The 23,568-nt window shown below is 38.6% G+C and overlaps 1 protein-coding gene across 1 annotated transcript in view; it reads left to right on the top strand.

The window, feature by feature from the left end:
- Positions 1-7,334: 7,334 nt before the first annotated feature.
- The window catches only part of skia (v-ski avian sarcoma viral oncogene homolog a), an 81,543-nt gene continuing 65,309 nt past the window's right edge, over positions 7,335-23,568 (top strand). Inside the window, exon 1 of the mRNA XM_051116768.1 lies at positions 7,335-8,700. Coding sequence (XP_050972725.1) covers positions 7,789-8,700 — 912 coding nt within the window. The 5' untranslated portion in view covers positions 7,335-7,788. The remainder of the gene's footprint in view (positions 8,701-23,568) is intronic.

Raw genomic sequence — 23,568 nt, forward strand, 5'->3', positions numbered from 1 at the left:
TGGTTTCTGGTGGCCACCACCGAAATAAATGATCCATGCGAGGTGCCTCAGCTCTGAGCTCTGGAGAGGCTGAGGCAAGGTTTGGAACCATCTCTCTCCTCTGGATGAGAATTCCAGAAGGTTCTAATGCTGACACTGATGGTTCCATAGCCACACAGCGAGAGAGTACAATAGCAGATGAGTTTTGAGTAAGTCTGTTCAGGGATGGAGCCGAGGAGACGGCATCCAGGAAAGAGCGCTTATGTCATTAGGACTTGTGTGAGGCAATGTTGTGAGCCGTCGCCATGGTTGCCTGATGAATGATGAAAAATGTAAAAATAGCGGGCGCTACCCTAGTCCTTCCAAAAGCAAGCTTTCTCGATGTGCTGTGAAAGAAGTGCGAGGTGGCAAAAGGAGAAAAGGAAAGAGAGCGAGGAGATTAAAGAATGGCTAATGTGCATTTCGTTTGGCTGTTTTGACAAATCTGCTGCGTTAGAAAACCGAAATGTCACAAGAGATCCCCTAAAAATGTAATTTAGGAATTCTCAGAGGTCTCATTTTCAATATCTTTTAGTGGTGATATGACAAATTTGTAAATATTTATGTGACGTTCACTTTTTCTTGATGTGATTAACTAAATTATGCCATGCGACATATCTATATCAATTGTCATTTGTGAGAATTATGCCCACTTGCGTCATACATGAATTTGTATTGCTGTGGGGCTCTTTGCACACCATTTACCACTACTGTGAAATTATGATATTGATCTGAATAGAGTGCTGCAGTAATAGCGTGTTTTTGTAGACCAGCCTGGAAGAATCAAGAAACCCAATAGGATTTTTTTCTTTGGCTTTTAGATTATGCAGAAAATAAGCTCTGTGACCAACACAGATTTGACTCTTAGATGTTTTGTTCCTTATGATAATCTTCAGAAACATCACCACCAGTCTTTATTTAAAAGAAAAAAGAAATCCATGAAAGCGATGAGTTTACTTGTTTGGCGTGATCAATTTTAATGTCCCTGACAAACTCTGTCATCCCATTTAGCAACCGCCTTTTTCAAAACAATTAAAAGCTTTCAAAAAACACACATGTAAGGAGGAATTGCTGATTTATTTTATGTCATGAAAATATCTTGAGCTTGTGTTCACCACAGACGTTATTTCAGGCATTTAACCAAGAAACTTTTCAAACAACCCATTAACTTTAGGACAGTGCAATTGGAAGTTCTAAAATACTAACTCATTTCCAAGTTTTGGCCTACAAAACTGTCATCTCTGCAGCCCTTTTAAGCGTAAATGAACAGAATTGTGTTTACAATAACAGAATTTTCATTTTTGGGTGAACTATTAATTTAAAAGGGAAGTTTGTATTTTTTGCATCATTAGTGTCTCCAAATGGAATTTCACAAGTAATAACAGGTTTCCTGAACATTCCCCTTTTCTGCCATAGACATACCAATTGTTCATCTGATGAAACATCTTTCCTAAAAAATCTGAATTATATTTATTGCCAAGTGCAGTGCCCTCCACTACTAGTGGCACCCTTGGTAAATATGAGCAAATGTGGCTGTGAAAAAAAAATCTGCATCATTTATCCTTTTGATCTTTAATTTTAAAAATGCACAAAATTCTGAAGTAAGACAAAGGAATGTGGGGGGAAAATCTCTATATGAAATAAATGTTGCTCTCTAGTTCATGTTGGCCACAGTTATTGGCATCTGATTATTGCAACGTCCTTTTCCCAAGATAACAGCTCTGAGTTTTCTCCTTTAATGCCTGATGAGTTTGGAGAACAGAGACCATTCCTTCATACAGAATCTCTCCAGATCCTTCAGATTCTCAGCTCCATGTTGGTGCTCCTTCTCTTCAATTCACCCCACTCATTTTCTAGGGTTCAGGTCAGGGAACTGGGACGGCCATGGCAGAAGCTTCATTTTGTACTCAGTGACACATTTTTGTGTTTGTGTTTTTTTTGTGATGTTTGTTTTGGATCACTGTCTTGATGGAAGAACCAACCATGGCCTATTATAAGATTTCTAACAGAGGCAGCCAGGTTTAGATTTGTATTCTGTTGGTATTTGACAGAATCTATGATGCCATGTACGGGGGGTGAAAACTTTTGAACAGGATGAAGATTTTTCTTACATTTTTCTTATTTTGTCAAAATATCATTTTTTCCTTTTAGTACTGCCCTTTGGAAGCAACAGAAGATACTTGCATGTTTCCCAGAAGACAAATTAAGTACAATTTACCTTGAACTTCGAATTCCAAAAGTTTTCTCAACGCATCGTGTTTCCTTCTGGATCAGTGAATGTTTAAACCTTTTTTAATAGCTGTGTTTGAGTCCCTCAATTGTCCTCAGTGTGAAAAGATGAATCTCAAAATCATACAGTCACTACTGGAAAGGGTTCAAATATGCAAAAGATACTGTAAAACTGAAGAATCTGCAGGACCTGGAGGATTTTTCTAAAGAACAGTGCTCAGTTTAACTGTTCAGAACAAACAAGGGACTCATAAGCAACCATCACAAAACAAAACAAAACAAAAAAAAAAAACAGTCATAGATCATCCAGGTAACCACACACAGTATTAAGTACACAGTACACACACAGTATTATTCACATTTTCACAGATACTGCAAGGGATTCCCAAACATTTGCATAAAACTGTATCTGAACAAGATGTCCAGGCCCACAACATTAAAGATCCAGCAGTATATTTAACTGTAGACATGTTGTACTTTTAATTTATTTTTTTTTAGGCTTTCTGACCCCGAGACTCGACTCATCTCTGCAGTTCTCCAGCTGTGATCCTTGGTGAGTCTTTGGGCACTCAAACTCTCCTCCTCACCATGCATTAGAACGATATAGACACACGTCCTCTTCCAGGCAGATTTGTAACATCTTTAGTTAATTGGAATTCCCTGATTATCGCCCTGAAGTGGATTTTCAGTGCTTTAGGTATTTTCTTACAGCCACTTTTTTTATTTTGTGAAGCTCAACTATCTTGTTCTGCACATCAGAACTATATACTTTGGTTTTACACCTTGTGATGGATGATTAAGGGAATTTGGCCTTTGTGTTCCTCATATTTATAATCCTGTAAAACAGGAAGTCACCCTGGGGTGCTAAAAAAAATGTAAATATGGGAGTGGAAATATACTCCAGAGATATTTTACTTATAAGAATTCCTAGGGGTGCCAATACTTGTGTCCAACATGCACTGGAGGAAAAACATTGATTTTTAATTACATTGAATTTCAGTAGTTTGAATTCAAAGATCGAATTTTGTGAATTTCTTTGAATGAAAGATCAAAAAGATAAACAATGCAGATTTATTTTCACAGTTGCCTCTGCTAATATTTACCAAGGGTGGCAATATTGTATGCTTAAGCACTGTACGTTTAAACACACAAGGGATTAAAAAAACTTTAAGTAAACAAAAACTCCATAGCATCCACGTTTTGGAAGTTGTGAGCTGTGAAAATAACGTGATCTATGACCTTTATAAAGTGGATGTCATTGTAAAGACTGTAAGTCTATCCCTCACAGCATAATTTCCATCCACATTATATGCATACGCCATCTAACCTAAATAAAGTCCATTGGTTGGCCAAGTCGATAGCTCTGCCATTGTTTGTGTCATGTTGCTGTGGCAGACGGCTGAAAATAGCGACGAGACGTCTGAATCATTGACGTGAATTGGCTATTTTGAATCATTTGCTTCAATGAATCATCTCAAATAACAGATTCATTGGTTTGTTGTACGTCATCACATATGGTGATGTCATTACGTCATTTTTCACACCACCACTGGTGGCATTAACAATTTGAGCAATGTTTTTCACAGCACCACAAAGCCACATTATTTGCTTACCTGAACTTGTATTGTAAGCTAGGAGTTAATAGGAAGTATTATCTAACTTTTACAAAAATGACAGACATCACCTAAGACGCTGTTCATAAAATGAGTCTGGCAGAGATCATCTCAACCAGTATCTGTTACCAAACCTCTGCCCTGCCAAGCTGCCAGTATGTAACCGGAGGAGTCGCGTCTCCTCCGAGGAGAGATGTGGGCACAACCTCTCACCAGAATGATTAAGCCGCAGGCCTGCCCTTTCTGAAAAAGGTCACAGCTCTGACGGGTTTGACTTGTCAGACAGCTGGCACAAGTTGCACTGGCAGTGCTGAGAAAGACAGACTTATGCCCACCACTAATCTGTGTGTTTACTAAACATCAGCATGTATCGCTGCATATCATTCCGCTTCTTAAATGCAGAATAAATGGCAGTAATGCAACATTTATCTTTGGTTTCTTCTTATCTAAGCCTACCAGATATATTTTGATCCTGTTTGTTAAGAGGGCGGTGGTGTAGCTTGGGCAGAGAAACAAACCAAATCTCTCTTAAACCGTTCCCGGTGCAGTTCATAACCTTTTAATTGCAACCTACCGAATCGAATATTATTATTCACACCTTTTTGGTCCATTTTCGTCCATCTCTTTTAGTAAACAAGTGTGTTGGATTTTTTTGTAAATAAAATAAATGAATTAGCAAGTCTGATTCACTGATTCCCACACTGTTACCAGTGCATGAAAGCAAACATTCGTAATGCGTCTGCCATTTAAATTGTCACTGCATAAATTTAAATAAGCAATTGACTCTTCTGCAATGTAATTACTGCAGACATGTCATAACGCCTACACAAAAGACAAACAATCCCATTTGCGTTTTAGGGGTCTGGCTTTTACAAACCTGTTGTTATAGTCACAAAATGGATTTCTATCTCAGGATCATAAATAGAGTTTTTTTTCTACTCATCTGCTATTTATGGCTGTCTAAATAAAGCTTGCTCTGACTCGAGTGTTGGGAGCCAACAAAAAGGAATTTTATTCAAGGACAGAAGTACCGAAACGTCTAATGCGAGCAGCCTTAATGGTTTGAAGAAAAAGTGTATTATATTATTCATTTTTTGATTGTGCTTCCATTATGATGGATGAGTAATATTTGGCATTTTAAAACAGGCCGCATAAAAAAAAAGCTCATCCAAGAAGAGTTTCGGTCAGCAGTTCGTGTTCACACCACCCATTTGAATATATTTCCATATATGTGCAAAAATGTGAGAGACAGCAGAGACTTAATGATCATATTTTGGTCAAGCTTGCAGGGCTTTTCCAAAATCCATGACGCAAATCCAAATAAAACTTTTGAAAAGGAATCTAAGGCTCTGTTAAAAAGAAATTCCCTTCTCTCATCGCATTATCATGAAGATGTAAGATCTGATTGTGTGTAGACGTGTGGAAAAACTAAAGCTTTTGAAGTTATAAATAAAAGATTGAACATTAATATAAATAAATGCTATTTCAGTATACTAAATGTGAATAGCAAGTGTATCAGTGTATCTGAATTAAGAACTGGTAACACATTTGGCTCAAAGTGAATGCAGATAACATTATTTATAAACATTATACAATTTGAAATGAAAATCTTGTTTTCATAGCAGAACGTGAAATGCATTTTCTTGTTGCTTCATTTTACACTAAACTATTTTGACCTGTGCATTATTATATTATATTTAAAAGACTTAAATGTAATTTTATTCTCCACGTTTTCTACAAATGTTTAAATTTGGTGAACTGATGCAATGCATCAAGGCCATTTGTGCCATTGTGATCCAGCTGCAGTAACATCCCCTTTTAGCTAGAGGGAGCTACTGCAACAAAATACATTGACCTCATGCTTGCCATTGGACTCGTTCTAAAGAGAATTATTAATAAATCATTGGCATATGTACAGCACTGTAACACCGTGAAAGGAAATGTGAATGAAATATGTTCCATTAGACATAACATCCATACATACACTGATTTTAAAATACGAGGTGAATATATAGGTCACAGAAATGGAGTGGATTAATAGTGTAATAGTGACACTGAATGTTGTTTTATATAATTAACATCCATTTACTATCAAAACATGATTATTATGAGGAGAATGATGATGCAATGAGTAATATTATTAGTGCTTGATGTGTTTGACCCAGTTTTTTGATATTATTGGCAAAACATTACAGTTGGTTTGTCAGATCATACAGATATTGTGAGACAACATGCGTGTGTTTATTAGTCATGTAGTCCCAGTACTTTCCCAGTTCAGTCTGCTGTACTCATTTCAGTCTAGAAGTCTCAGGAAAACCAAAGCTTACAAATTCAGACCGCAGTCAGTCTAAATTAGAGCGTCTGTTTCAGACTCCACCCATCAACCCACTGATTCAACATACTGCCCTGCCTGCAAAACGCTCTTATTTCCTCCCCCCTTTAAAATGTTCATTGTGCAAAGGTACAGTTTTACAAACTGTTTAAGGTTTAATTGCAGCAGCTGTAGTTTAGGGTAAAATAAAAGTGGTGCCACAGTGACAACCTGCGATGTGTGTTTTAAACTGAATTATCGATGAAGAAAAATGAGCTGAAATTCCAGAAATGCATCGAATTGAAATAACGAAATGGATGGAAACAACGTTGCTGATATGTGACTCGCCTTTAAAGTTGTTCAAATGAAGTTCTTAGCAATGCATATTGCTAATCAAAAGTTACGTTTTGATATATTTGTGTTAGGAAATTTACAAAATGTCTTCATGGAATGTCTTCATGATTTTTGGCATAAATGAAAAATCGATTATTTTGACCCCTACAATGTATTGTTGGCTATTGCTACAAATATAACTGCTACTGTGGTCCAGGGTCACGTATACCATAATGATAGATCTTAATTTCCAATGTGATATACTTATGGAAAAAAAAACTATACATCTGCATTGTGTTTTATTATTTAAATATCAATAAAAGTAAACTAACAATATTGCAGATATTTAAATATTATGTTATAACAGCAGATTTTGTTTTACCATTCTCATCATTTCATGTAGTTGTTTATTTACCTCGCTTCTTTATTTTTCTTTTGTGTGTGTGTTGTCCATTTTAATATTCTAAGAACTGTGTCGGCTTTGACAGTATTGTGCATGATCACAATCATGCCAGTAAAGCTGTATCATATAAATTAAATAAATCTAATAAATATAGTGAATCAATTCAATAACGCCAATAATGTGATAAATTATTATGAATGAAGTAAAGTTTACAAATGAGACATTGATTAAAAAAAAGACTAAGCGCTTACAAATAGTGTAAATGTGATATTATAAGTACAGTGACTGTCTCTACAGCAGTGGGGAGTGAAGGCTGGTTCTTGGAAGAGCCACAGCCTGCGGAGTCAGTCACATTCTTGGCTAGGATTCAATGACTGAGCCAGACACACACAAACACTGAGCGAGGGAGAGAGAGAGAGAGCGAGCGAGCGAGAGAGAGAGGCTGTGCTCACTGACTCAGTCATACTGAACTGCAGGGGCAGAGGAGCGGAGGCGACGCGCCGTGTCCGGCTGCAGCGATCTCTACTCGCAGGGAAAAATACGGATTTAAAGTTGGCGGATTGTGTATTTGACTCGTGAATTTGTCGTGGGACAAGTTGGGCTCCCCCGTGGGATAGTTTTGCTGCAACTTGCGCGCTTTTGCTCGTGTTACACTTGAGTTTTCTGTACGTGTCTGTCTGTGGATATGGACAGAAGAGAGCCCGCTGCAGGGGAAGAAGACACGCCGGTGGAAACCTTCGTCTGAGTGGGGATTTGATGAAGCCCTATCGGCCTTCCTGTGCTTGTTTTCACAGACTTGGATTTAGAGACGCGGAACCAGGACCTTTGAGTCGTATTTCTCGCCAGACGCTCGCTTTCAACGACAACGCGGTGCGCGAAACATGGAAACAGTAGCGCGACAGAGTTTCCAGCCTCACCCGGGACTGCAACAAACTCTCAAACAGTTTCACCTGAGCTCCATGAGCTCTCTCGGAGGACCGGCCGCCTTTTCGGCCAGATGGCAGCACGACCTGCTCTTCAAGAAGGACGGCAAAGACGTCCCGGAGCCCGTGCTGCACCTCCCCCCCATGCAGCCTCCTCCGGTGATGCCCGGGCCGCTCTTCATCCCGTCCGACCGCTCCACCGAGAGGTGCGAGACGGTCCTGGAGGGTGAGACGATCTCGTGCTTTGTGGTGGGCGGCGAGAAACGCCTGTGCCTGCCGCAAATACTTAACACGGTGCTGCGGGATTTCTCGCTCCAGCAGATCAACTCGGTGTGCGACGACCTGCACATCTACTGCTCGCGCTGCACCGCCGACCAGCTGGAGATCCTGAAGGTGATGGGCATCCTGCCGTTCTCCGCGCCGTCCTGCGGACTCATCACCAAGACGGACGCCGAGCGCCTGTGCAACGCGCTCATCTACGGGGGGACGTACCCGCCGCACTCCAAGAAGGAGCTCTACGGCTCCATCGAGCTGGAACTCACCGAGAAGAGCTTCAAGATCTACCACGAGTGCTTCGGGAAGTGTAAGGGGCTGCTGGTCCCGGAGCTCTACACGAGTCCCAACGCGCCCTGCATTCAGTGCATGGACTGCAGGCTCATGTACCCGACCCAGAAATTCGTGGTGCACAGTCACAAATCGCTGGAGAACAGGACTTGCCACTGGGGCTTTGACTCGGCCAACTGGAGGGCGTATGTTCTCCTGAGCCCGGATTACACGGGGAAAGAGGAGAAAGCGCGTCTGGAGCAGCTCCTGGATGACATTAAGGAGAAATTTGACTTCGCTAATAAATACAAGCGGAAAGCATCACGGGTGAGCCAGTTTTTTACATTCTGCGCTACATCGGGGGAACTGTTTAAGTTTAGTGTACTGCAAGTGTCAGATGTCCATGACAAGCCATTTCCAGTATCTGTGTTACTAGTCGCTGCCTAGTAGTAAGCCAGTAACAACTACCATCTTTAGCAATTTCATTAATAACGTTTTATCAGACACTTATCCTGTAGTGCCTATTAGATTAGTAATTCATTGCAAACTAGTACTTCTCAGTAGTGGCAAGCATTTTTGCATCCTGGCACCTATCAATATTAATTTTGGCTTGCTAGAAATAGGGCAGTTTTCATGGAATTAATTGGATCAAACTCATTTATTACACACTAAACTAGTCATTGCATCATGCAAGTAAAAAAACGATTGAAACTAGTGATGTAAGGAATTAGTGAAATTGAAAATATTCTCCTCGCTTTTGAATTACTCTTCAGTAATCTGAAAATAAGTACCGGAAGTATAAAAATAGATATTGTTAAAATGGCTTGCCATAGTCGTCTTCAGATGAATGCTTGGAGAAGGGCCAAGGGTGTCAGTTCTTTGGTGACACAAACTTCAGACTCAACAGTAAGTAGTTCTTTGGCAGACGTACAGTGCACTTCTTATAGGGACAGTCCCTTTGGCACAACCTGAGGTTAAGTGCTCTGGAGCACTGTGGCGATAGCCATGAATCACCTCTGCTGGAATTGAAGCAACAATCTTAAAGTTGGCAGACTGGCTGTTTAAACCACTAAGCCACACCACCAGGGTAAAACTTGTATGTCTTGGGTTTTGCGTTGGCATATTCCAAGTCGTGTCAGCTTCCCTCTTTAGATGAGTGCTTGGAAAGGAGCCAAGAGTGTCAGTTCTTTGGTGACCCAGTCTTCAGACTCCAGAGACTATCATGATATTGGTTTCCCAGTCCAAATGTTACAACCTGATATCCGGGAGAGGGGTGAGATGTGGATTCTGCGGGCGGACGTTGAGATAGGGTAGCCGTCACAGTGGCCTAAATTTAATGGCATGAAATATTTAACTTGAGCAGACCGATGCAAAAATCACAAATAGCGTTTGTAGCTGCTTTCCACATGCTGTATTTAACTGACCAATAACTAACCCTCTGTGACATGACCTCTGTCCCGTTGGCCTTTACTGTAGATACAGTGCTGAGTGTGTAAACAAACAATCATTAAGAGCTATTAAAGGCCAGTGCGCTTCGTTTTCAGCTCTCTCGCTCTCTGTCTAGTGCTTGTTTTTTATCATCTCGCTCCTCCATCTGTCTCTCTCGAGCCCAGCATGACTTCCACATGTCCCACGGCAATGGCGTCATGTTATGGTAATTCCGAAATGGGTCGTTTAGCTATCACAGGTACTTGACAGTGGATGTGTTTTTAATGATCGAGCCATTGAGGGTTTAATCACGAGACTGCTGATGGGAAAACATGCACTCCAACCAAGTTTGCTGCTTGAATATGCATCATAAAGTTCATTTCGGGATATTTTTAGAAGGAATAATCCGATAAAGCAGTCTCAGGCTGATTGTTTTATGTTTATCTGCTTTGGGTTGTCTCCAGTCTCGGGTTACTCGCATGTGTGGCGGCTCCTCTTACCCTTGGGGCTCTAATGCTTGACTCTTGCAGCAGACAGGGTCCTGTTTGTGACGTAGAGGATTAGAGGAAAAGTTTTTTTGCTAGTGTGCCCCCGTCCAATACACACACACACACAAACACTCAATGAATGGCAGGCCTGGTCATTTGCATGAACTGTTTTCCCTGAATGGAGCTGATGATGCAGGGATTGGAGTATTGTGGTGGAAACGGAATATGAACCAACAAAGAGGTGCATTCACCAACATCTCCTCCCTCCCATCTCTGTGATCAGCCCTCCATCACCTCCCCCACCCACCAGCTCTCACCCAGTTACTTTCTCTCTATGAGGCCTAGGCCTGCGCTCCAACACGTTTACACACATTTGCCACTTTCTGTCTCTTTTTGCACGACGATGTGTGTCATAAGTGCTCTGCCAATTGAATGGGCCCTTACGGTGAATGACGTTGCCTCGTTAACATCGAGCTGTTTCCCTCGGTCTCAAGTGAGAAGCGAAATGTCCCGGAGCTCTCCGCATTATCACATTATCAGACCCCCCACAGCAGGCTTTTATTCCTCTCAAGAGCTTTCCTGCCTCTCACCACACACACAAGAGGGAACACTCTCAAACCGTCTGGAAACGGAAGTGGAATATATCTGTATATCCATCTAGAGAGAGGGAGATTCGGTGTATTTTTACATTCGCCCGCCTGCCTGGTCACTCCTTTGCCAGGAAGAGTCGGCGATTTGATATTGATGACTTCATAATGGCTTCCACACAATTTTGTTTGCCACTAAGATGTTTGTAGAATAAGACTGACGCCTGGAATGTAATCGATCCAACTGTATGCAAATACTTGGCATTGATACACTAGTTTGATTTCACATTGTGTCAGTGGGGTCGGTAAGAATTTTTTATGTTTTTGAAATGTCTCTGATGCTCAAAAATGATTAAAAATTCAGTAAAAACAGTAATATTCTGAAATATTTTTTACAGTGTGAAAAAATGTTTTTGTTTTTTTTTTATATCTAAAATGCAATTTATTCCAGTGATGGCAAAATATTTCAAAACTTCATTTTTGATTAGTAATATGCATTGCTAAGAATTTTTGGATGACTAAAGGCGTTTATCAGTATTTTGATTTTATTTATTTATTTATTTATTTTGCAGCTTCAGATTCCAGATTTTTAAATAGTAGTCCCTCAGCCAAATATTGTCCTATCTTAACAAACTATACATCAACGAAAAACTTATTTAAAAAAATGACCATTATGACTGGTTTTGTGGTCCAGGGTCACATATGTGACCTTAGACCACAAAACCTTTCATAAGTGCATTGGTTTATTTGTAGCAATAGCCAACGATACATTGTATGGGTCAAAATGATCAATTTTTCTTTTATGCCAAAAATCATTAGGATATTAAGTAAAGATCATGTTCCATGAAGATATTATGTAAATTTCCTACCGTAACTATATCAAAACTTAATTTTTGATTGGTAATATGCATTGCTAAGAACTTCATTTAGACAACTTTAAAGGCGATTTCCTCAATATTTAGATTTTTTTGCACCCTCAGATTCCAGATTTTTAAATAGTGGTATATCGGCTAATAGATTTATATATGCATTTGCAACCTTGCATAACAAGCATTCATCTAAGGTTTCCATATGCAGCTGATATAGACATAACAGTTTGTTTTGAATTTATGTACTGTGTTGCTGTCTGAGATGCATATTCTATGTGATGGTGACAGAGCTATTTTGTTTTTTGCTGAGTTATTTACAGATCTTATGTTCCTCATCTGTGAAAAGTAGTCTGGCAGTCTCGCTCTTTCACTCTCTCTGTCTCTGGGTGGGGTGAAGGAACTTCCTCTTTCTCTGCTGCTTGCTGAGGGAAGGTCACAGACTGTGTAGTTACTCAACCTCCCTCGACATATATATATGTGTGTGTGTGTGTATAAGTGTTTGTGAGTGCGTGTCTGTCTGGTGCTTTCAGTCACCAGCCGGAAGACGCAAAAAGACAGGATGTTCTGTGTCCCTCGCTCAGACACACACTCATAATTAAGCGTAAAATGTACCTAGCCATTATGTTCTGTCAAGCTGTCTCAGGTCCACATGCACTGTCTTTTAATACTCTGTGGAAAAAAAAAACAGTGTTGTGCTTGTCTTGTTCAGAGGGTTCAAAAGAGTTTGGCTGCTTGGTAAACAAGGCTTGAGTTTGCTGATACAGGTTCAAAGTGTAAGCTTAGGTGTTGAGTTGGCTGCATGAGCTATCAAGATGACTTATATACTGATAAAAATGTCTGGACGTAATTGTCAGGAGTGGCGTTAAATGATTGGGTGGATTAGGATTGAAATAGCTTAAGACTTTGTAAACAAGTGTGGAAAGTCAGTAAATGCCTTTAAATAGACTCAGCATTTAAACTTTCAGTTGATTAAAAATGATGACAGACTGACGAATATATCACAGTAATCAATAGTTTATGAGTAAACTCCAAAATTAAAGAAGTTCACTTACAGAACAAAAAAATATACAGATAATTTACTCATCCCCTTGTCATCCAAGATGTTCATGTGTTTTTTTCTTTAGTCATAAAGAAATTATGTTTCTTGAGAAAAACATTTCAGAATTTTTCTCCATATAGTGGACTTCTATGGTGCCCGCGAGTTTGAACTTCCAAAATGCAGTTTAAATGCAGCTTCAAAGGGCTCTAAACAATCCCAGCCGAGGAATAAGAGTCTTACCTAGCGAAACGATTGGTTATTTTCTAAAAAATGACAATTTATATACTTACCTCAAATGCTCATCCATTCTCTGCGATGCGCACGCGTAGTCTGTGTAATCCGGGTCAATACAGTTAGGGTATGTCAAAAAACTCTCATTTTCACCTCCAACTTCAAAATTGTCCTACATCTCTCCAGAATTACCGACCCAGTGTTTACAAAGTGAATGTGCAAAGAAGATCAAAAAAAAAAAAAGGGTAAAACAGCGATGTAGGGTGATTTTGAAGTTGGAGGAGAAAATCAGATGGTTTTTCGACATACCCTAACTGTATTGACCCAGATCGTTTCACTAGATAAGACCCTTCTTCCTTCTTTAGAGCCCTTTGAATCTGCATTGAAACTGTATTTTGGAAGTTTAAACTTCCAAACATAACTTCCAACATAATTTCTTTACGACTGAAGAAAGAAAGACACAAACATCTTAAATGACAAGGGGGTGAGTGAAATTATCTGTAAAGTTTTGTTCTGGAAGTGAACTTCTCCTTTAATTTTGGAGTTTACTCATAAAATATTGATTATTTTTGATTCATTCATCAGGCTATCACCATTTTTTAAATCAACTGAAAGCTCAAACGCTGAGTCTATTTAAAGGCATTTACTCACTTTCCACACTTGTTTACAAAGTCTTAAGCCATTTCATTCTTAATCCACCCAATCATTTACGGATGAAGAAAGAAAGACACAAACATCTTGGATGACAAGGGGGTGAGCGAAATCATCTGTAAAGTTTAGTTCTGGAAGTGAACAACTTCTTCAAGATTACTTTTATACACTAAAATGACTTTGAAGTGAGTAAATAGCTTGTTTTGTTTTTGTTATATTGAACATAAGCCATTGACAAAAACACAGACCACAAAAATATATTTTGCAATCAACTTTGAGGTAGTCTTCACAGAGGATGCTTTTTTGCATTACATCTGCACTATTTTTAAAAAGCTGATCAATGTAAATATGCACTAGATGATTACATGTTCATGCTAAGTGAATGTTTTAACTTTATAGCCCTGCTATAATAGTGCTTTTTCACAATGAATTCGCACCGACAGATTTACTTGACAAAAGAGTTGGCATTTTCATTTTTCAGAGCAGTAAGCACAAGAAAGCCCATATCATGAGCGTTTCCCACTTAGTCATGCATTTGATTTCCCCCTCTGAGTTTCCTGTTAAATGTGGAGGCGTTTTATCAGGGGTTATTTAGAGAGTTTTGGCAGACGGCGCGTTCTTGCCGCCAGTGCAGGAAAACCGCAGCTCAGTGACGGGAAGGGAGAGTTGCGACAGCCGCATTCCAGGACCGCCACTCCCAAAGTGCAGCGACAGACTGATTATGCAAATGGGAGTATGAATGGGCATGAATGAAGCGTGCCCTCTCACTCTCTCTTTCGCATTCGCCGCGCGTCTGCCGGCACACTTAGTCGCGCACACACGCACACCTGCTCCGTATCAGAACTCTTTCCCTGCTGACTTCTCGTCTCATCCACAATCAAGTGTTTTTTTTTCTTTCTCTCGATCTTTAATTCCCCCCAGGTGCTGGAAGTGGGTAGTAAACCTCTCTAATCATGCAGTCATTAAAGCAGAATTTAAGCGCTCTCAGCCTTTGAAGCCATTTTCTCACTTAATTGTTCGCTCTTTGGAAACAAAGCTACGTAATTTAGTCTAAATCACGCCCTTGAAAACGCTTTTGATGAACACCTTGCGTGTTCGTTTTCTTTCTTCCGTCCTCCGCGTTCGGTTCGGCTGACTTGTGATTTTTATTTCGGAGAGCGTGGCATCTTTCCAACCGGCACACAACCCCCCACCCCATTCAAGCGCCTCTGAGGATTCTGGGATATCTGATGGAGAACTGAGAGGGTGCAAGAGCTTTGGGAGAGGAAGCCAGTTCCCTAAGGGGATATTAGGTATGTCCCGTCTCATTCGCCAGGCATATCGCTCTTAAGCCACACGCACATACACACCGAGCGGACAGCTCAACCCGACTCAGCTCAGCAGCAGCTGGCCCCTGGTATGCATATCAATGGCCGCAGCACGAAAAGCTGCATTTGCGCATTTCTCTGCCTCGGCGAGGGGCTCCACGGGCACGGATAGTCCTGCAGCTGCCGACGATATAAACCAGAGGATCCGTCTGAGAACCGAGCCGGACGGCTGTTCTGAGACATCCCGGGTCAAAGTCTTCATAAGTATGTTCCAGAACTTGGACTAGTGAGGTCAAAGACCTGCAAGGCAGAGAAACTGGCCCTGTGTTGTTCAGTCGGTTACTGATATGAACAGGCTTTTGTTTGGATATCCGCAAGGGTCATTTTTATTGTTGCGCAAGAGTGCCAGACGAGAAACCCGAACGGTTCTACTCAGTATGAAACTCGGCGAAAAAAACACGGTAATCTGTTGCTTTCATAACAAAGCTTATTCTTCCCACTGATCCTGAAGAAAAAAAAATCCCTCATGTGTAGTCCTGGGTGGTTATTAAATTCGACAGGGTTTTTTTTTTCAGGAGTGAGTAGCAGCTGAGTGTTCTAACGAGACTCCTTTAGGTGCTAATTAAGATTTTTCAAATAGTCCGTCGCTGACAAGCCCGAACTGATGGATCATAACTGTGATTAACCGGGCAAAGGCAGAAAATATGTGGCTTTGTTTTAGAGATAAGACACGAACATCTCCCTGGAACAATTCAAGCCCTAATTGCTTTTGTGGCTCTAATAGAATGCAAACGCAAGTCAATTCATTAGTTTTTTTTTTTTTTTTCATTAACAGTTCAGTTCATGTGTGAAGATTCACGCTTGGCTTATTTGCCACATCCTTGCTAATTTGATCAGTTTTTCACCTCTCGAGCTGAATTTTCAAATCAAAATGGCACTTATTCAGCTTTGCTGTTCAATGCTATTTAGCAACCTCAGCGGGAAGTACGACTTTCACTGTTTTTTTTTCCATCAGTGACTTCAAAATATGCCTGAAAGATCAAATATACTTAAGTAGTAGCGTTGATTCGCACTGGGTGCCCTATTTAATTTGATGCAAATGAATGAAAGCAAGACTGTGAGGGATGGAAGTACAGTATGTTGTCTCATATCACAAACCTTTTTTTTTTTCCACTGGAAATGTTTTATATATAGGCCAAGTTTATGTTTTGTCATTTGAACAGCTGACATCCCATGTACATAATAGTTTAACTCAGTGGGTTGAAGGCTCATTTTAATTCACATCAAATTAAATATTAAATATGTTATGTACTCTTTCACTCTGTTTCACAACCCAGCTGTCTTTTTAGTAAGCGTAATAATAATAATAATAATAATAATAATAATAATAATAAAACAAATAAACAATAATTTGTGATACATGTAAAATAAATAATTATTTTTTATTTATTTTAAATCAATACATCATAATACTAATCTGTATAATATAATAAATAAACAAAATAAACAACAATCCATGGTAAATGTAATATATATATTGTAAATGAATAATAAAATAATAATAATTTATGTATTTATATAAAAAAACAAAAAATAAACAATTTATTATACATGGAAATAATTATACTTTTATTTATTTTAAATCCATACATAATAACAAATAAACAAAATAAACAATCTATGGTACATGTAAAATAAATAGCTGTTTTTTATTTATTTTAAATCAATGCAAAACAATAATATTATTTATAATTAATAAACAATTTATAATACATATAAAATAAATAATTATGATTGTATTATTTTAAATCAATACGTCATAGTGACAACGAACAATAACAATTTATGTATGTATTTATAATAAATACAATAAACAATTTATGATACATAAATTATTATTTTTAAATTATTGTATTTATTTTAAATCAGTAAATAATAATAATAATTTATAATAAAAAACTAATAAAAATAATTTGATACATTAATAAAATTAATGTTAAATCAATGAATATTATTATTAGTAGTAGTAGTAGTAGTAATAATAATAATGTTTCTAATAAACAAAATAAACTATCTATGGTATATGTAAAATATATATATTTTTTAAATCATTACATAATAATAATAATTATTTATGTATTTATAGTAAGTAAAATGAACAATTTATGATGCATATAAAATAAATCATTCTAATTTTATTTATTTTAAATCAATACATAATAATAATAATAATAATAATAATAGCAATTGTTATTATTGTTATTATTATTATTATTTTGTTATTATATTAATTTAAACTTAAAAAATTGTTATTATATTAAAATAAACAACATTATATGATACATATAAAGTATTATTTATTTGTATAATTGTTGTTATTATTATTATTATTATTATTATTATTATTATTATTATTTAACTTTTAAATAAATAAATGCTCTAACTAATTTTGGTCAAATCCAGAGTTACACAAAAATTAAAAATCTAATTTTTTTAATGTTGAAAAAAAATAATCATAATAAAAAATAAATAAATATATATATATATATATATATATATATATATATATATATATATATATAACATTCCAAATTAGTCAGTTGTGAAGTACGTTGCCTAGTAGGCAGCTTGCTAGATTTTGGAGCTCAAAGTATTGTAACTCAAGAGAGCTAACCTGAAGCCCTTTACAGCCTACACAGATACTGAGCTTCTTAGTGAACGAAGAAACGTTCGGATTTCAGTTACAAGGCAAGACTGTACATATTGAATAATTGTTCCCTCTTACATAATTTCCCCTCGTCATAGCTTAAGCTGTGTTGTGACATTATATCACACCCTCTTACACACACACACACACACCGCTAAGCCTCCTAGGCTGTCCCCCTCCTCCCCCAGGATGCAGTAGCTAAAATCTCATTAATGTCAGATGGAGATAAACACAGATAAAAGAGAGAGGTTCATCACGGGGCATCCTCTCTTTTCACGCTCCTTCCACCCAGCCCCCACACATCAGTCAGCCCGGTCTGTGTGTGTGTGTGTGTGTTTGTATTGGCTGGCCTTTGGGAAAGCATTCATATACCTGCCTGATAGGGGCGGCTGGGGGAGGTGGAGGAGGATGCGATGGGGGGCTGGCAGACAGATGAGTGTGGGATGGAGGAGGGAGCTTTTTCTGTGTCTGGCATTAACAGGGAGGAGGGGTGGGAAAATAAATGCGTTTCGGGGGTTTCCTCGGTTACTTCGATTGTCTGGATGTGCTAATACGTAAGGTGTGAGGTAAATGTTTGATTTATTGGAAGACATTGTGAACATTTAATGTCAGGCAGACTGTCAGGATCAGCTCCCGCGTCCAAGTCGCACCAGAATAACAAGTCCAAGTCAGTGAATGAATTAACTAAACAAGTAGGAAAAAAAAGGAACCGGATCCAATGTTCTGTCTGGCGGTTTATTTCTGCGTCATGCGCTCTGTTTTAAATAAATAAATGTAACCTCATTCATTCCTACTTTTGTGCATTCACTCATTCATGGAGCTGTAGATATGTATTATTAATGACAGTTAAGCACGAATAGACCAAAACACTTTTTCCTGGATGAGTTTAGCTTTGAAAGATTCATCAATGAACTGAATCACCTTCTGTTTTAGTTTCTTTTTGTACTATAATATAAAGATCTGCCATTTTTATCTAATTATTTTCTGTATTTTAACCTTGTAGATCCACTTTTTGCACAGTTTGTGTAGGATTTCAAGTTGTATACGTGACCCTGGACCACAAAACCAGTCTTAAGTAGCACGGGTATATTTGTAGCAATAGCCCAAAATACATTGCATGGGTCAAAATTATAATTTTTTTTTTCTTTTATGCCAAAGATCATTAGGTAAAGATATTTTGTAAATTTCCTACCATAAATATATCAAAACTTAATTTTTGATTAGTAATATGCATTGCTAAGAACTTCATTTGAACAACTGTAAAGGCAAATATTTAGACATATATCTAGTTATAGTACACTGCTCTCTGGAATACTTGATTCTGATTGGCTGCCTCTTTTCTCAGGGCTTCACATTATGCATCCTTTCTGTCTGAAATTCACAGAACAGTTCTCGCTTCTGTGATTGAAGAACGCAGAGCAAAATAGGTGGTTTTTTTTTGGTGTGCCTGGGGATTTTCTGCTATGTCAGCTGAGCCCTATTGTCTTTGTGTGACGGGGTGAGTCAGCCTTTAGCGGGCAGTGTGTGTTTGTGTGTCTAAGAGCAGTCCGACACATGACCCTTCCCGTCAAACCCCTCTCTATTCAGACACATTGACCAATCGGATGCCTCCATTCAGCTCCCATCGGACAGATGGTGGTCTGACAGAGGCAGCGTGACATGCACACGCATATTGAGAGACAGCGACACTTCCTCAAACTGAGTGACTATGAAGAAAATAAGATATTTTTGGAGTCACACTGCCCTTTTAGCAGCTATCTATAAATCTGCATGCAACAGCTTGAGGGAACGTTCGCAATGTATAGTAGATGTTTATGAAGAACTTAAATCTGAGTGATGTATATTGCGTGAAATATTTTGTATAAAAAAAGTAAAACCTAATTTTATCATCTTGTAATTATTTGTAATCATTTGTTCATTTGTTCCTTCAATTATTTAACAAACTTTGACAGCAGTGGTTCTAGAGGCAAAGTTGTCCAGAATGAGGAGTTCTGTCGCGCATGACACGAATATTGTGCATATATGTGGAAAAAAAAAGATGTTCCATTCAGGAGCTATAGGCATTTTACTAAAATGGCCCTGCCCCTTTTGAAAGTTTTGGCACCTCTTTTGCCTCCTCAGCTTTCTGCACTGGTTTGGTTCCGATCAAGCGAAAAATCTAGGACTAGTTCGCAAACTTAGGTTTTTTTATCATGACCCAAGGATTCCAACGATGTGAGACACTTGAGCCTGCGACGGTTTAGGAGTTATGAACGATTTCAGACTTTTGATCGCTGTAGCGCCCCCGTCAGGCCGATTGGGGCGAGCCTTGGTCATGTGGTAGGTGGTGTGAGCACTACCATCCCTCCAAGTTTCAAGTCACTACAACTTATGGTTTGGTCTGCACGATCAGTTTTACGTGGAGATCTCTGATCTGTGACCATTCTAACAATTACAATAGGGTTTCAGCGCTAGGTCCTTAAACTCCTAATTACTTTTTATACTATATTTTTTGATCAAATAAATGCAGACTTTGTGAGCATAGAAGACTTCTTTCAAAACCATTAAAAATGATGGTTTTAAAGTATTTTTGTAAATACAATTGTAAGTATACAACATTAGTACGTATAGAATTTTGCTTTGAATGTTATATTCATTCTTTAATTTGACTCTCTTTCAGCATATGCATGTGTACCACGCAAGTTCTTAAAGACTTTTTACAGGCACGTACATGCCTCTAGACTCAGCATCTAAAAGAAAGAAATAGACACACGACATCCTTCTTCACCCCGTTCTAAATGAAGCGCTCGTCTGGACCAAGTGGCACTGGTTTGAGATGCACCATAATTTGGTTTGGTTAGTCAGACTTATATAACTGCCGATCTTTGAAGTGCGTCCCGCACAGAAGGAGCCTAATTTATAATGTGTAATTTGACATTGAAATGAGTAGACAGACATACTATTACAGTACACGGCTAGAAAAAAATGCAGCTCAAATCCTCTAGTTATGTTTGCTGAGAATGGAATCGCAGGGTAGCATAAAAACGCTGCTGTCTGGGCCCTTGGCTACGTCTACAGAGGAGAGAGAGAGGGAGAGAGACAGATGATGGGTTTGCTATCGTGACTGCTGTTCTGATGTCTGTTCCAAACCGGCAGCAGGGTATGGATGATATTAATCGTACAATTCAGCGTCAATGTGCGTAAAGAGGTAAATACATTTACTCACTCATAACTCCATCTGTCTGACACCCACCAAATGCTTCATCACTGAATCAGAACTTCCACACATTCACACATACTCGTTTTCTTCTAAATGGCGATGCTGCCCGGAGCCAGTGTTTCCATTGACTTGAGAGCAGAACAATGACGTGATTCACTAGCCTACATAACCTGCCCACAAAAACATGGCACAATTTTAAAAGGATATATTAAAGCATCTTTATGTAATCATGAATCAGAAGTGATAACAAATAAAACTCATAACAGTCAATTCACACACATGCAATATTTGGAGTTTCACTTATGTTTTTAGTGTCATTTTTCAAACTTAAAAACACCTTTTCTTTGGTAGAAGCTAGTGCTGGGCTATACAGTAGTCAACATTTGAAGTGGATAAAAAAAAGTTCATCAAAGTTGTCCTAAAACAAGAATGGGTATTGTTTTGGTTGTTTTGGACAACTTTGATGAAAGGTTTTGATCCACTTCAAATGTTGACTACTATATACAGGTTAAAACGGCAAACCGGTTGGAATTAATAAAAAAAAAATGGCATACTGGTACAAGTGGACGTAGAGAAAATCCCTGTTTACTGCATGGACTTCTGACTAATGGTTATAGAACTATTAATAACACAGAAATAATTCTTTAACAAAGCAAATAAACCAACTATAAACTGCTGTTAACAGAAGACGTTAAAGACGAACGCAAAGAGGAGAAAATACTGTATTAGGCAGAACGAAATATTGGAAGAAAATCCTAAATACTGAATTGGGAGTTCATATAAATGTATCTCTGAGGGGAACTGACTGTCTTCAGAAAAGTTTAGATAGTATATTGTTTTCCTCTTACCTTCGTATAATGAATATTAATGTAGTTTTCAAATGCAGCGCTGCTTTGTTTACATCAGTAATCAAGGAAACGCCATATCGCTGCTTTTGCTAATTTTTATCGCAAATTTTTCACACCCATAACTATTGTTTTTGGTAGAAACGTGTCAGGAGTTGTGCTTTGGTTTACTAAGGTGAGTAGCATCTAAGTTAGCAGTAGTGTAGCTTCCAATATGACATCACTCAGGTGAAACCCTGACCGCAGAACACACAGTAATCGTGTTTCAAAGTTGACCTTTTACAGGCCACAGGCCAAGAATGACAAGATTACAGGCCACACAACTGGGGCAGAGGGCGAGTGTGTGCTTGTGTATGCGGACGTTAGTCAGTCTAACCAGACAAAAGGCCTGCGCTCACACCCCGTCTAAATGAACAACCAGACCGCTGCAGTCTGAAACACAGCACGGCTCTGCCATTGATGTCTCCTGCGTGTTTGCATTTCATCAGGAGTCTTTTTGTCTCGTTTTGTGCATGCGTGAGTGTGCTGTGGTGAATGTTAAATAAAGGGAGGACGCAGAATGTCGAGGGACACTCGTAGTCACGAGAGTGGGTTTTGTGTTTGGGGTGATGAAGAGCACGCCAAAGGTCCCACCTCTCATCCTAAGGTTTGACTGGGCTCCTTTTGTCCTTCAAACATTTAAAAAGGATCTGCCGGAGCTCAGGAAGAGACAAAGCCCAGGCCTGAGACTATTGTCTTGGTTGTGGTCTTCACAAGCCATGCTTCATTTTTTAATTTTTTTTTCCAGACTAAATGGCCGTTTACATTAAGGGTGATAATTGTAATGTTTTAATAATTGATCTAATTATAGGGAAGTCCACTTACAGTTATCATTCTTGGTGTGGACAAACCACAAAGCTAGAATAGCAAATAGTTTGATGCGTTAAGATGTAGCATGTAGCACAGAGAAAGAAACGCAACGTAAAGAACCTACATATGTTGGCAAGATGTCTGCGAAATGATTCATCTAGACAGCATTGCGCACAGTTTTAAGCGTCATATTTACCTAAAAACATAAAAAGAGCAGCAGTTTGAATCACAAATGTTGTGTAAACATTCACATAACATCTGCACAGGAATGTTTTTGCTTGAAAAATGACTTGATTCTGGTGTCTCGTCGATGTGTGCTATCAGGAGAATGTAGTTCAGTACTCAGGCTAATGCTAACACTTATTTCTTTTCGTTACTCTGAACAGATTTTACAGTGTTTTTTGTTTGAAAAACAGTTCTTTGCCATTTCACCAGACACAACAATATAATCACTTTATCACTTCCTGGTTTGCTGTTGCTAAAGATGGCTGCCAGTTAAAGCCCTGCGGCTGTAGTGGAGAGGCAGCGCTAGGCGTGACACAGAAGGCTTGTCATTTTGTTCTTTGATTAAGGGACGCGGTGTATCAGTTCCAGTCTTAAAGCCCGCGGGCTATTTTGGTTTTGCTGAACAGGTAACAAAAGAATGTCTGTCTCCGTTCAACAGCACCCTTCCCCCATGCTTTCCCTTGCCGAAGCCTCTGCTGTCAAACGCTAACAATGGCATGCTAGTTGGTGGCCCACATGAATCATGTTGCGGTTTTCAAATCATTTCTCATTGTGGTTAGCAAATTACTTTTCATTTTTGAAATTCATAATTAGTTGAATTGATTTACGAGACAGATGCTGGTGGGATGCAGGATCAATCAGAGTTCTAACGGAATTACATTTTTCTGCATTGTGAAATAATTCAGTGGTAAGGTCACGTTAATGTGCAGGAGCAAGGTCTGTTGCTTATTTCAGATTTTATTAAATAAACTAATAAGCTGTTTTCAGCA

The sequence above is a fragment of the Labeo rohita genome, chromosome 8 (assembly GCF_022985175.1).
Source record: "Labeo rohita strain BAU-BD-2019 chromosome 8, IGBB_LRoh.1.0, whole genome shotgun sequence".
NCBI classification, from domain to species: Eukaryota; Metazoa; Chordata; class Actinopteri; order Cypriniformes; family Cyprinidae; genus Labeo; species Labeo rohita.